Below are 15,064 nucleotides of genomic sequence, written 5' to 3'. Positions count from 1 at the left end.
CAAGGTTGTGCGTGTTGTGGCTTCACAAATGCTTTGCTGCATACCTCGGTTGTAACGAGTGGTTATTTCAGTCAAAGTTGCTCTTCTATCAGCTTGAATCAGTCGGCCCATTCTCCTCTGACCTTTAGCATCAACAAGGCATTTTCGCCCACAGGACTGCCGCATACTGGATGTTTTTCCCTTTTCACACCATTCTTTGTAAACCCTAGAAATGGTTGTGCGTGAAAATCGCAGTAACTGAGCAGATTGTGAAATACTCAGACCGGCCCGTCTGGCACCAACAACCATGCCACGCACAAAATTGCTTAAATCACCTTTCTTTCCCATTCTGACATTCAGTTTGGAGTTCAGGAGATTGTCTTGACCAGGACCACACCCCTAAATGCATTGAAGCAACTGCCATGTGATTGGGTGATTAGATAATTGCATTAATGAGAAATTGAACAGGTGTTCCTAATAATCCTTTAGGTGAGTGTATACCTATTAACTGTCCATGAGGCTAAACTGTGAATCAGCAATGCTTGTACTGACTGACTAGTGTGAGTGTAAAAAATGCCAGGTAAGTTTCATCCCAAAGCTAGTACTGCAGTGACACCCTTTATCCAGTGACACCATTAGCCGATTAACAGGACGTCAATTTACATGATCAGTTCATCATCGGAACAACTTACCAACTGGATTCAGCTTTTCAGATGTGAGGACTGGATTTTCTCTGTGGGTGTTTCTGATTTGGTGTGGTTGTCCACTTGAATTGGATAAAAGATTTGCAATCTTCTTTACAAGTATCTCCTATCTCTTTACCAAAATAGAAAGGGGATTTTCTTAACAACTACATATTATCCTGCTAGTTGAGTTTGCTTTAGTTTGCAGCATTAGTTATGAGTGCACATTATCTTATGAACAGGTACAAAACCTGTCCTTCACTTCTGTGTGACATCGGCATGGCCTCAGTACAACTGAATTAATAAAGAACAAGAGAAGAATCTGGGGATGGTATTATGGTGTAGGTGCTCTTTGAAGACTCGGGTGGGCTGTGATGCAGCCATAACGGCTCATTACTGTAAAAAGCAGGGTTTTTTTCATAAAGGAGGCACAATGCAGAAAGAGAAGTTATAATAAAAATGATACTGAAAGAGCAATTGTTGGGTTTTAGGATATACGTCGATTTATGAAGGATTTTTTGTGGCAAATTAGTATGAATACTAGATATATACACGTGTGTGTGTGCTTGTATGAAGCTTTTCTGCATCGCATGTTTTGGGAGAACAACACAACTACGGTAAGGATCTACGATGCACTCAAGACCAGTAGGAACTCAAATTTCAAACACAGTGAAACTTTAATGAAAATTATGCAGTTCTGCTCAGTAGCTAATTCCATTAATCTTCATGTATCCTCGCAGACTTCAAGTATCTCACCAGTCAAAGTTTTACCAGAGGTAGGCTACTACATTTTTTCTAATTATTTTAATAGGCTCTAACATATTACTGCTAAATATTTAAAAATGTTTCTAAATAGGGATTTTTTTTTCCATTTCAGAGCCGAATGTGAACATTGTGTTGCCAAGATGTTCAGGTGAACAGAAGAGCGCAGAAGTGATTGAGAAATTGATGAATCAATTGGTAAAACAAGTAAAAGAGGAAATAGAAACTTGGGTTAGATTAGAAATTCAAGCAGAGGGAGATCCAAGACAAGTGATAGACGATGCGGAACGTTCTGTACTCATGTTTGTAATCAAGTTCTTTTTTCTAGTACTTAGTATTCTTTTCATGATTTTTTTAAGGTAGATTTATGGAAAATGAACATGTCAGTTAAACAAGAGCAAGTAGTTGGTAACTAAGGCCGAGATGAAGAGGAATATATAAAATTATAATACCGAATGTGAAGATGAACCTGTCCTAACGTTAAAAACCTATATAGTACCAAAATTAGTGAGTTATAAGTTTGAAAATGAGATGATATTCATGTTTGGGGTGGTCAGTTAAAAGGTACTGGCATCCGTACAAATTGTTTTCATTGTTTAAAGCACACTGCAATTGTAAAACAGGTGTTTTTAAATGTAGTTATGATAATGATAAGGAAAAGACATTCATAAGTAGTACTCCTTATTGAAGAGGAAATACAAATGCTGTTTTAACAGAGTTAGGTGTTCTTGGTGGCTTTGGCATTACAGCAACTTTTTCACATACATAGAGTGTGACGGAGTACTGTTACTACAGTTGAGAATGCTCTTGGACTGCCATCCCAACGGGCCTGGCTCTTTGGCATTGTGGTCAAAGTTGCATGTTTGGTATTCTGTAGACCCGTTTTCGACTCCGGGAAGGATTGCTGCTCTTGTCCTTCGCTACACAGTCATTTGATTGGATGTTGACACATACACAGTATAATGTAATACAGACTTAAGGAAACAACCAATCCAATGTAAAATCAGACATCTACCTATAAAATGATTATTAATTCCCACTTAATTTATTTTGTTCTGTTAAGTATGATATGCCAGTGTTTGGTCTTCCCCTTGGACAAATCATGCAGAAACAAGGTGTTTGCCCAACAGATTGACTGACTGGCTGTAATGTCAAAAATTGGATGTCATAAAATATCCTCCAGCTGAACTCAGACAAAACAGAGATCCTTGTTATTGGGACCCGGGATAGCAAAACAAAGTCTGCCATCTGCTGGTTCCCTAGTGGACCGCGTTAAACATGTTGCAAGGAATGTTGGTGTCTGGTTTGACAGCAATTTCAGTTTTGAGCAGCACACCACAAAGCTTGTGCAATTGTATTTTCATTATCTTGGAAAAATATCAAAAATATTATATGTGTTAACTTTTAAAGACAATGAGACACGCCTTCATCTTGTCACGCCTGGATTACTGCAACAGCCTGTTTACTAGTTTTAAACAAAAATCTATTGATCGATTCCAGACTGTGTAGAATTCAACTGACAGGCTTTTGACCAGAACAAACAAATGGGATATTGTTTACAACAAAAAAAAGATTACTAGGTAAAAAAATGAGGGGACTGTCTGAAGTGTTGACCTTCATAAAGGCTTAAAGAGGTATAACACATTGTCTGTGGTCTGGAGTGGGCAAGCCTGGCCCAAATAATAGTTATCATTAATAATGTTAAACATGTGATACTGATGCTGAAGATGAAACACTGCAGTGTGAACCACGATGCTGTCATCTTCCCACAAAACATTTTTAAGGAAGGGCTCATTTTCTCATTTTCAAGCTGTTTTCTTGTTCATAATCAAGCCTGTGGATGGTAGACACTTGACACTAGGTGCCTGCTGACATAGAGCCATTCATACAGTGAGTTAATAAAATTCTTAGGAGTTGCCAATTGTAACCCTGATAACAGATAAACTTACCTGAGGAATGAAAGGCCCCATTGCGCTGGTATTTAGGTGCAGAGGACAGCCTGGGGGTATCTGAGATGATGAAACAACAATTCTCAACCACATACATTGTTTAAGGTAAACCAAAAGTTAACCAAAATGAGTGCCTAAATGGATGAGCTGTTTAAGACCTGAAACCAAACTTGCCTTCCTCTCTGCTTTCTTCCTCTCCATCATATATGCATCTTTAAAGGTGCACTTACCATGCTATCATTGATGAGGAGCTGAAGCAGTCCAGCTGAGTAGTATCCATATGAGGCAGAATTCAGAGTGAATTCAGACAGACCCACTGACAACATGTAGCCTGGCTGCTCAGGTACGGTGAAAGGCTTGGACTCAAAGGGAGGGTCTGTGTGAGTTTTGATAAAGTAGAATTCTCCCTTTAAATGAAGATGAGCAAATAATCAATTACAGCCAGTGATCATGTTTCTGCTGTTTACATCATGTGTTGTGGCCCTCATTATAAATTAAAGTTAGCCAGAGCATGGACATTAAAGGCTACCATATAAAGAAGAAGTGAAAGAACTGCCTGAAAACATGTGGCCAAAAGCAAGGGGACTTCCACAATATTAAAATAGATCACATGAAACTGCTTAAATTTGTGTATCCTTACCTTAAAACCCAGATTCAGATTTGAAGCATCAATAACGGGTAAGCCGGTGAGAGGGAGGTCCAGAGTAAGGTCTTGATCCACATCAAAGGAAACTGATCAGAATAGAAATCATTTGTAGACTGACTTATCTGTTTATAAATTAAAATTTCTGGTATTGTGTAAACGTTTTTCGAAATTAGGGTTTTTATCCATCCTGCTGCAATACCGTTCATGACCTGTAGGTAGTCCTCCAAGATTACAATGTATTCCTCCACACAAGGGCAGATCTATAGAGGCAGCAACAAGACAAATGTCATACAATGCTCACCCCTGAAAATTTTTACAGTCGGTTTCACCATGACATTATCTGATGGTCATAGAGGATATATAAAGCCTTCACTGATATATATGACAAGGATATAGAAGAAACACTCACTTTGTCCTCTATTTCACTTCTGATGTGCCCCTTGAAATGGTTCACTAAAGGCTGGAACATCCAACTATTGACAAATAAAAATGCAGGGCTTATATCTTGACATCAGTATCTTTTCTTTTATCTCTCTCCCTCTGTTCTACTGTACCTGGCTCCACCATGGAATTGGACGTCCACATCTCCAACTTGAGCATCACAGCTTACGCTGGTGACAGACAGATGCCCATCAGGATCTTTCCCCAGCGTCACTACAGAGGTCAAATCCACATTAAATATAGCCATGTCAAATGATCCCCCGTCGTGTCTGAAAATACACCGTACAAACATAGTAAGTGCACGTTGGTGTTGGTGAAAATTTGCACAGACAACATACTCCCCTAGAGCCACAGCAATCCTCTGCCATATGGGTGTATTTGTACTACATACACATAAAATCAACAGACCCACCTCACTAACTTTTCCAGGTTATAAATTATTATACATGTATTTATAAATTGCAAATTTATCTTAATTATAAAAGTGATATACTCTGTTTTTATTGTTTGATGTTTCCTTTCCTTGCTTCCTTGTTTACAGTACATCTAAAAGGTAATTTATCATTGCTGCCATTCAAGAATAGGCATAACCATGCCATTTTGTTTTGAGTAATATATATACTTTGATATAAACTGCATGTTCTGCAGACTGCAGACCTCCGCTTCGGCCTGATATTGTCTAAGTTAGCTGTTACTTTCACATTCAACATTTACTATGTATACTGCAATGTAGTTATATGCAGACACCCAAAGTCGCACTAAGAGAAAGAACAGGAAGTCACCAAACCATTGGTTTCTTCCTTTTTGAGTGTGAATGTGCATAACAGCTTTCATGCCAGTCCCCCCAGTAGATCACATAACCTTCTTGTTGGAGGTTTTATACCACTGATCACTGTATACTTAGCTAACAGTAATTAACAAATCTAACTGATATCATTTCATTCATGATAATATGACATATTCTGGTTTTAATGCAATGCCTTTACAGTAAAATCTTGATATATTTTTTGTAACATAAAGACCAAAATAAAGATCAATTCAATTTAAAAAGTGAACAGGTGTTTTCTTGTCTGTGTAAGATTGGAGTCAGTGATGTACAGGAGTTAAAACAATATAGCGCTGGAGACGATGACAATGACCTTTAAACAACACTTCTACTTGACCTCAGAAGAACTAAGAACACAAAGTCTCTTTTGGGCTTAATATCACTTCCTCATTAAGAAGCACATTTGTCTTTCAACATTTGAAATGAAGTGTTCTTATACATTTAAGTGAAAAGATGTACATGTAATCACTCTTTTCAAAAACTTTTACATTTTGTTACAGAGGATGATCAGATTATATCAGGTGCTCGGAAGAATTGTCTTTTGCCCAAATGGAAAACCTGAGAAATATCCCTACAAACTGACTGAAAAGCTGTTGAGTTACTAGCTTTGTGATCAGTGAGTTAACATTTAGTGCAGAGATTAGGCAAAACTCACATTATGCCAAAGTTTGTCAACCAGTTGCCAGATAGTGCAACACTTAGGCCTGAGATCGATGTCTTGAATCCTGTAACGTCCTGATAGAACTCGACAGATGGCTCTGGTAGGTCGCACTTTGTTATGGTGATGCTAGTGCACATGAGGAGAGACAGGTGTAAATAGACGTGAGGACTCATATCTGTGTAATTTCAAAAGGTCTAATGAAACTGTTTTATAAATTCTGTCATACTCAGCCTATTCCTTTTTGAAGAGCTCAAATGAGAAGAGCACATCTGAGCCTAGGAAATAACTTATATTTAACCTCTATATGAAGAATGTCAAATATAATCCTACCCTGTTAATGTGTAGTAAATGCTACCAAGGATGCTCAAGCCGATTTCACCGCTGATGTCAGGGAAAGTGACAAGATCCAACTTATCCTGAATCCATCCTGCACCTGCATGCTTTCCTGGGGTGAACAGCACATGCGTACAGTTTTAATAGTTGTAAATGAAACATGTCTCATGTACAGATTATACAGGTCAATTTTTGTTGGGGTTCTTAACAAAAAGACTCATGTAGCCACAATACAAAGCAATCTAACACCCTTTAAAATGTCTGTTTAAATAAACTGAGTGAATAACACCATCTCACTTTGCCTTACCGTACTGAAGTCCTTTGTTGGTCAGAATGACTTGTATTGCAGGGTTTTGTCCACAGGTAAAAGGAATCAGCATGAGCACTGTTATCATGGATGGAAGCATATTTCTGGGTCCCCTGTGGTGTAAGTAACATTTTACTGTACCTGCTACTGTGTACTTGAACTCTGCACAGTCAAGGAATGATACATTTTATTCACAATAAAGCTGTTTGGTGATGTTATGTAGCATACCTGAGTTACTGCAGGACGCAGTGTAGTTGCGAAGTTGAAAGTCAGCTCCTGATGTCGTACATCTGAACAAACGTCTCCACCGTTTCTCCGCCGTTGATTCAGACGCAGCTTGTACTTCCTCTAAGCTATCACTGAGAAGTGAAACTCACTGTCATCTGACAATATCCTGGGATGGGACAGACAACTGCACTGGTTTGTGTGTGTGTGCGGGGAACAGGAAACAATGTTTTGATTCTTCTCTGTCTGTGTTAACCAAGCAATTGGCAGAGCTTAAGCGTGTAAAGCAAAACACTACATTCTAAACAAAATCAGTGTTATCAGAGCTAAAGTGTTAAAGATATATTGATATATATTTTTATGAATAAAGTAAAGAGTGTTTTTAAAGGTACTGAAGTCCTGAATATCAGAAACAATTTGAACAACCTCTCCGTTCTCAGACATGTCATGGTTGAATGGCATGTAAAAAGGAAGTGAAAATTATCTCCTGTTCTGCTGACATTTTAAGTAAGCAACAAATTGGCTTTAATATTTCTGAAGGGCAATGGGGTGATACCTAAGCTCAAAATGCTACTGTAATTCTGCCTCTGCACCATATCATGAATGATTTCAACTGGCAAATGTAGCTGGCATTTCACACACAGCATCGCAGCTGCAAACCCGTCTTGTCTTTGATGCTCACATTGTTCTTTAAAGAAGGGGAAGCATGATCAGCTGTTAGATTTAGAGGATGTTAAAAATGGCCCAGAGCAGTAGAAACAAAAGAGAAAGTCAAATCAGCAAGGCCACTTCTCTTTGGGTACATTTCAAGGAAACATTAGAATCACCAGCCATAAAATATTTGATTTATTTAACTCTTAATTCAACAAATACTCTTTGTCTCACACACCATGATTAGTTCCATTAAATCACAATTAACAAGTTCAATAGGAAGAGAATATTATCAGACAGACATGGTTCATATAACACAATTAGGACCCACTTGCTTGCACTTTGAATTCACTTCATCCAGAATGACACTTGAAACACCAAGAAAACAAAGAGCCAAGGAGGACTACTATAGGCATAAGATGGAAAACAAAACACAAAACGAAAACAAACTCAAAAAAGAATTATATTTAAACAACTACACATACGTTATTCATGGTTTATTATAATCCAAAGAGCACCATCTGAGCTGATGGGTGCCCTGGTCTTATGCCTTATATTTTCTCTGAAGTGAGTTTAATAACATAACTAGCAGCTCAAAAACCAATATAACATATTCACTCCATTGTTTTTCACATATTTCATTCCCCAGATATTAACACGTACACACTCACAGTTAGACCCATGGCGGACATTTTCACTGGATCTTTGACACATTTGCATGAAGACTGATACCTGGACAGGCTTGTTAATTCCCGCATATTTAATCACCCCCCTTCATGCGGAGGTTGTGTTCCTCTGTCCAGTTAATAAAACATGTTTTCTGGAATGAGTAGACTACTTTACACTATGATTGTAGAGTTTATTATTGCACATTATCACGAAGGCAAAATAAAAAGATGTACATTTCACACAAATAATCCTCCTCATGGGCTTATATGTCAAGTGGTCAACGTGATGTTTTGATAAGGTCTGCGCCATGACAACCTGCCGAGTGCGGCATTTTAGGACATCATCATTCAATAAAGGTCACCTCTGAAGCTCTCAGTCGTGGATATTGTACTTGAACGCCTCTATGAGCCCTTCAATCGAGTGGATTAAGCCAGATATGGCGCATATGCCTCCAATAACAAAAATGGCAACGTCGAAGAAGACGTGGTGCCACAGGAGATTCCTCCACTGGAGCTTCAGGTGGAAGAGGCTTGGCAAGAGGAAGCACAGGCCAGCGCCGGTGAGGCTCCCAGTTAAACCCATGAGGAGGGCGAAATGGGGGACAAAGACGGCCATAAGCAAGGTGAAGACTACCAGGCCAATTCGAAGGCCCAGACCCCATGATTTCAACTGCCCACCCGGGCCGTAGCAGTCCGGGAAGAACGCTCTCCCGCCATCCTGGAAAAAGGATTTCTCCATAACTTCAACAGCAGCAAAGAACGGCAGTGGGTAAGATAACAGCGCTTTGGCGACGAGGAAGATGTTCACCACAGCCCGGATGGTTGAAGGCAGGTTATCCGTGATGACCTCTTTGGTGGCGTCTGCCCAAGTCAAGTAGGCCACCAGGGCGAAGAGGCCCTTGAGGACGCAGGCTGCGATGTGAGTCCACTCCATCATGCAGTGGAACTCGCTGGGCTTCTGCATGTTTCCCTCCAGGGAGGGGAGGAAGATCTGAGAGGTGTAGCTGAACACGATGATGCCGATTGAAATGGGGAATTTCTTTACATCGATATAAAACTTGACCTTCTCCCAGGCCCACTCACGCGCCCTGGAGAGACAGTAGGCAATCACGAGGACGTTGATGACGAAGTGCGCCAGAGTGCAGAGCAAGCTGAACTTGGACACGGCCTTGAGGCTCTTCAGGAACGCGCAAGGCAGGAGCGCGACAGTGGCCACCACAGACCAAGCTTTCTGGGAGACGGGAAACCCCGGGAAACTGTTGTACATCAGGTTGCCGCTGACCACAACGTAAAGAATACAGGTCATGACCAGCTCGATAATCTGAGCCACGTTCACCACGTGTCCGCCCAGCGCTGGGAAGCGGGGCGCGCAGCAGGCATTGGCGACGTCCACGTAGGAGTCCCTCACGCGCACTTTGATGCCGTCCTCATTCTCCTCGTACAGACACGCGATGAGGATTTTGCCGGTGTAGCAGCACACCACAGCCGCGAAGATAATGAGGAAGAGGCCGAGGTAGCCGCCGTGGAGGATGGCGTACGGCAGGCCGAGGACGAACATGCCCTGCGGACAGAGAAGCGCAGTTGAGTGGTAATGGACGGGGCCCACATCGCAGTGACAGGCCGAGCGAGGCCGGACATGCAGTGACTGACGCACACAGCTCACATCTTACATTATAACAGTAAAAAAATGTTTTTTTGTACATTAAGAGAACAATACAAAACAGAAGCGTGGGATTTATCACGTAGCTGATTAATTCTGCATCACACAATTGTTTTCTCATTCGCCTCGCCCTTGAAATATCCTAGGCCTTTCGTTTGCGTATGTTTTAGACTGAATCGAATCAAGGCATTAAAAATACAATTTTAAAACCAATTTTTAAATGAATTTGATTACAACTTCAATTTGATGGAGACGCTGATAAGCACGTGGGTGCATTCAGCCTCAGGGCTATCAAAATCGAACAGGCCCTGCCTGCAGCTCCACTGATAAAAAGATTTGAATAAATAAATTCTAAGACCCATTGACTCTAATGAATTCACTCTCAAGCCTTGAATTAAACGTTAAATTAAAGCCTGTATTGGATTTTTCAATACATTTGAAAGCTCAATAAAAGTGTCTTCGACAAAATTGAACACAATGCTTTATTCTAATCTTGGATTGTGTGAAATGATGCGCATCCTCTCTTTTCCTTGCATAAATCTGAAATCTGAAAATGTTCAAGGTGACTTTTTGTGCAAGTGCAGGCCTCATCCATGCAGCATTTGTGCTTTCACATGCAAGATGATAGTAATCACAATGTGGGCTACCTGAATGGCGTTGGTGACGTTCCAGCCAGCTTCCCATGACGTGATTTTAGGCTTATCCTCATCCAGCGATCCACCTGTCTTCAGGGACGAGGGCCTCCGACCGGTGCCGTCTCTCTGATAGTGGCTGTCCCCCTCCAGCTCCCCCTCTCCCTCCGTGTGTCCTCCTTCTTCTTCTCCCTGGAGGACATCCATTTGCATCCCTTGCCTGTAGTCATAATCCAAGTCATCGCACTCGGCGAAACCCAAGCCCTCCTCGTCCGTCGCGGCCTGGAAGCCCATCCGGGCGAACACCCCGCTGACCTTGGCCTGAGATTTGTTGGACACCGTGTGGGCCGCATTGGTCAGCTTGTTGGTGAGCTTGTGTCGTATTAGGTGAGCCATCTTTATCCGAATAAAATGCGTTCTTCAACTGGAAATTATATTACCGAGTAAAAAGCAGAGAGGCAGATGCATGCAGGTTGATATTTGCTTTTCAACTGCTACTGTAAAGTCATGCCTGTTGCCTCTGTGATGTCGTCGAGAAGTGCGCTAACCTCCCTTCTAAGGGCAGCCTAACCGTTTCACCCAAACTGTTTCAAATCCTCAGCCGCTTTTCTTGGCTTGCTCATCCATAGTACACCCTCAGAAACTCTCCTTGTCATCTGCCTCAACGAAGAGATGCCCCAAAACAGAGACAAAAAACAAAATATGTCCTCGGTTGTCGTTAAAAAAGACAATTTTGCATTTTTCCCAAGCAGTTTTGTCAGTTGGGGGTCCTGTTGGTGACAGCGGGAGCGCTGGAATCTCTGACTGCATCACCCAAAGAGAGGAGAGAGAGAGAGGACCGCGCACGTGTCCGCATAGAGAGCCAGTGTAACGGCTCGCGCACAGGAGAACTGTCACGGATGGCAGAGAGAGAGAGAGAGAGAGAGAGAGAGAGAGAGAGAGAGAGGTTGACCCTCTCCACGGGCCTTTCCGGCAGAGTAATCAAAAGGATAAAACGGTCAGGTCATTTAAAGGCAGCGGTGGGCTGTTGCAGACTCGTCCCTGACGTTATGCATGAATGAAGAGATCAAACATTTCACCTGCTTTCATGCTGCAATCTGTCAACAAGTCGACAGGCAGTGCCATCAACAAACAGCAGGCGTCCTGCATGTATGCTAAATAAATATAGGGCTTATCTAACAAGCATTGACGTATCAAAATGTTGCCTATTTAATTAAGATATGTTCATTTTAAATCCTCTCATCGATCCACAGTTGTAGGATATTTGTGGTCTAAATGAACCTCGTAGACAGGGAAACAGGATGAACCATGTAACAGGAGGATCTGTTTGTTTTGTTTTTCGTTAGGAACATTTTACCTGATCTGCCCGATCTGCTCAGCTGTAATTTAACATGTGAAATCAATCCTAAATTTGTGAAATGATGATGCGGACTGCAGCATATTCTACTCTGAGACCGTGCACGGCCTTCCACGGAGAGACTAATATTTTTTTTGTTAGGAATTATGAAATTGTGTTTCTAAACTATAGCCTACATAACATGCGAACAGAAATTATTTGTATGCAATTTTCCAATAGCCTAGCTAATTTGTAATTTTTTGTCTTATTTTCTAAACAATATTTACGAAACGTGTGAAAAACATTATTTTAGTATTTTCTTATAAAATACGCCGCACCTTCATATTAAAACATTTAAAATAATGCCACGGTTTAGCCAGATCTGCGGGTTAGAATTTCTCATGGATGCATACGGCTACAGATTTTAAGTTTCCAGCTCATTTAACAGCTTGATTCCAGATGAGCATGTTCAGCAGGCTGTGAAGGAATGCAACTCGTTGCTGATATGATGCACATCCTGCAGCTGGCCTGCCGCAGAGCACTGGCAGCACCACGGACAGCTCCTCAGAAAAAAAGGATCAGACTTCTCCTCAGCCTTTTTTCTTTTACGCAGATTGAAGGAAAATCATCTAATAGCTATATTAATTATTGTCTTTTAGTGGGCTATATTTAATAAATATCTGCACAGAAGAAAAAATCCCAGGGGGGGATAGTTAGGCTATTTCTTCTCCACCTCAGCTGTAATCCTCGGGAATAACAAACATCTCATCTTTTCCTCCATAATCTGCTGTGACACGGCTGAACAAAACTGCCATCAAATTTTCAAGCCTACTTGCAGAAATGTAGCCCACTGTGGCAGGGAGGCTGAAAAATCAAGGCTCTATCGCGGCCGCGATTTATGAGCTTTTTAAAAAACATCTCTGTTAATATATGTAAATCAAACTAATAGAGATTTCACGGTTGATTGAAATTATCTTTTTGTTCAGATAGAATAAAGTATTAAGGCATGCAAGACAATATTTTACGAGCAGCATTGTAAGACAAATAACATGGACGAGAGGTCTAAATTTAGAAACCAGCCAGAGGACAGAGAAAGTTCCGCATATTTTCATGCTTGGCTTGGGCTGCTTTGCCAGCTGCTATTTATGTTCAGGCCAACACAGTGTTTGTTAGTGAGTGTGTGTCATCCACGTCTGGGGGTATGCGCGTGTGTATGTGGCGGTAAGGAAATGGGGAGAGTCCTTGAGGCATCTCTCCCTCCCCCCATCACATGCACAATCCCCGGGCTAATGGGAGGACAGAGGATCGGCTGCAAATGTCACACACACACACGCGCGCGCGCGCACACAAAAAAGCAAGCACGCTAAATACATGCTGCCTCACCCCAAATCTGCAGAAATGACACTGATTCTACATCTATGAAGAAAGACATGCATGGACAAAAGAATGCTAGCTATTTAAATTATGTCCCTTCCAAAACTACACGATAGATGTATTTATACTTCCTCATGACAAAATGGATTTTCAGTCTGCTTTTTTCTTTGAAAGGGCTTTAAAAATGGTTGCTGTGGCGACCAATTTAGCTTCTTAGGCTACAAAGAGAAGGATTAATTCAGGCTCATGTGTGAGAGACAGCAAGATAGAGACACTCAGGCCGGGGAGTGTGTTGCACACCCGCTCCAATGTGTGTGTGTGTGTGTGTGAAGGCCTGAGATACGGAGGCTTAACAGCCGTGCAGTGCTGACTGGAAGCAATAATCTCTGATAGTTGCCATGGCCACAGTAATTGGACAGGGTGTGTGCATGTGTGTATAAGAGTTGAGAGAAAATAGACTGTTCTCAGCACAGGTTATTTTTTTGTGTCGAAAACCCTCGGCTGCCTGGATGGAAAGAGAATTTAAACATTAAAGCCAATCCTAACCTTTCGTCTAAAGAGTGTCAAAAGAAAAATGCTAAAGGAGAAGATTTCCTCTACCAACGCCGCACAATCGCTAGAATAAACAGGAGTAGGCCTACGTGCATATCTTGGCTGAATTTGCTTTCGAAATGTCTTCCTTAAAAATAATGTTTTATCACAGCACACGTTTTTGATTTGTCACAGGAGTAAAGCAACCACAAATAATAAGATGTGAAAAAGTCCTAGGCCACGCTAAGGCTAAATTAATTTGGAAATCAAGGTGATATGGGCCTATAGCCGAAATTTACACAGGCCTATTATGAAATTAACATTCATGTCTCATCAGAATATATTCCAAAATTGTTGCTGGTGAAGATTAGATTAGGAGTGCTGAAAAACTAGGCTATGTTGCAAAAATAAAGACAAAAACCCCAAAAGGTGCATTTGTTTAGGAGGAAATGGGCGTGGCCTACAAGAGGCTAAAGAAAGTAATGAGCAACATTTGATTTTGTTTCTAATTGCGGATTTTATAAATAGTCATACTGTGACAATTTTCCATCATCATCAACAACTAGAAAAACATCTTCTTCCTCGGTTTCCATCAAATCTATAAAATCTGTTTACTTTTTAGATATCATGCTAGACAAACACGGTTTAACTAGTCTACTTGGTGACTTTTCAAAGGTTGTAGATTTGCTTTAAAACAAGAACCCTTTAAAAGGCAGGCTATTTTAATATGCCCATGAAGGCACTTCCTGGGCTAAGTGTCCCATGATCCATGTTGAGATAAAAAATAAAAAAGCTGTTACCAAGGTAGGAACTAAGCCTATTCTTCCACATAAAAACACAAAACATTAACACACAACATAGACTACAGGGGTTAGACTTATGCTTCACTGTTTGTATTTTCTAACAACATTTCACTTTGATCTGAGAATATGATTTGAAAATGAGGAATAACTGATGAGTTTGTCAAACTAATCTACCACAGGTTTGGTTAGTTGCTGCAGTGTAAACTTCCCCAAACCAAATAAAGACAGCACACATCCACGATTATTAGGCCTACTTTAAACTCGGATAAACTAGCATCTTTGCTCCCACTGACTGTATTTTCTAACATAAATCCAAAGCTGCCATGCCTATTTACAGTTGCAACGATTGGACAATTGTAGTTAGGAGGCGGGGTTTAGTGAACAGGGGCGAGTTCAGCGCCAACGGAAACGGTGGTTCCCTGAACACCCTGTTGTGTAAGCATTGTGTAAGCATGTTATCCACTAAATAAGACAAGGATTAGCAACATCAAATACACACACACACACACACACACAAATAAATTTGAATATTTGTATTTTTAGAAATACCCTTCCCACATCCACAGTCATGCATGCACGCACACACACACTCACACA

At 41.0% G+C, this 15,064-nt stretch overlaps 1 protein-coding gene across 2 annotated transcripts in view; it reads right to left on the bottom strand.

The window, feature by feature from the left end:
* Nucleotides 1–11,357, bottom strand: part of LOC123974939 (vesicular inhibitory amino acid transporter-like) — a 14,387-nt gene extending 3,030 nt beyond the window's left edge. Inside the window, exons 1-11 of one of the 2 annotated variants that reach the window (XM_046055981.1) lie at nucleotides 10,439–10,456; nucleotides 6,816–6,946; nucleotides 6,588–6,700; nucleotides 6,278–6,392; nucleotides 5,942–6,073; nucleotides 4,574–4,729; nucleotides 4,429–4,492; nucleotides 4,219–4,279; nucleotides 4,014–4,105; nucleotides 3,604–3,780; nucleotides 3,374–3,433 (exon numbers count right to left, since the gene is read on the bottom strand). In XM_046055981.1, coding sequence (XP_045911937.1) covers nucleotides 3,374–3,433; nucleotides 3,604–3,780; nucleotides 4,014–4,105; nucleotides 4,219–4,279; nucleotides 4,429–4,492; nucleotides 4,574–4,729; nucleotides 5,942–6,073; nucleotides 6,278–6,392; nucleotides 6,588–6,687 — 957 coding nt within the window. In that variant the 5' untranslated portion in view covers nucleotides 6,688–6,700; nucleotides 6,816–6,946; nucleotides 10,439–10,456. Of the gene's footprint in view, nucleotides 1–3,373; nucleotides 3,434–3,603; nucleotides 3,781–4,013; nucleotides 4,106–4,218; nucleotides 4,280–4,428; nucleotides 4,493–4,573; nucleotides 4,730–5,941; nucleotides 6,074–6,277; nucleotides 6,393–6,587; nucleotides 6,701–6,815; nucleotides 6,947–7,653; nucleotides 9,693–10,438 lie in introns of those variants that run through there. The other variant, XM_046055980.1, reaches the window with a different exon arrangement.
* Between the last annotated feature and the right edge of the window lie 3,707 nt (nucleotides 11,358–15,064).

Source organism: Micropterus dolomieu, linkage group LG08, assembly GCF_021292245.1.
Source record: "Micropterus dolomieu isolate WLL.071019.BEF.003 ecotype Adirondacks linkage group LG08, ASM2129224v1, whole genome shotgun sequence".
In the NCBI taxonomy this organism is placed as follows: domain Eukaryota; kingdom Metazoa; phylum Chordata; class Actinopteri; order Centrarchiformes; family Centrarchidae; genus Micropterus; species Micropterus dolomieu.
This window is presented reverse-complemented; position numbering and strand designations above follow the sequence as displayed.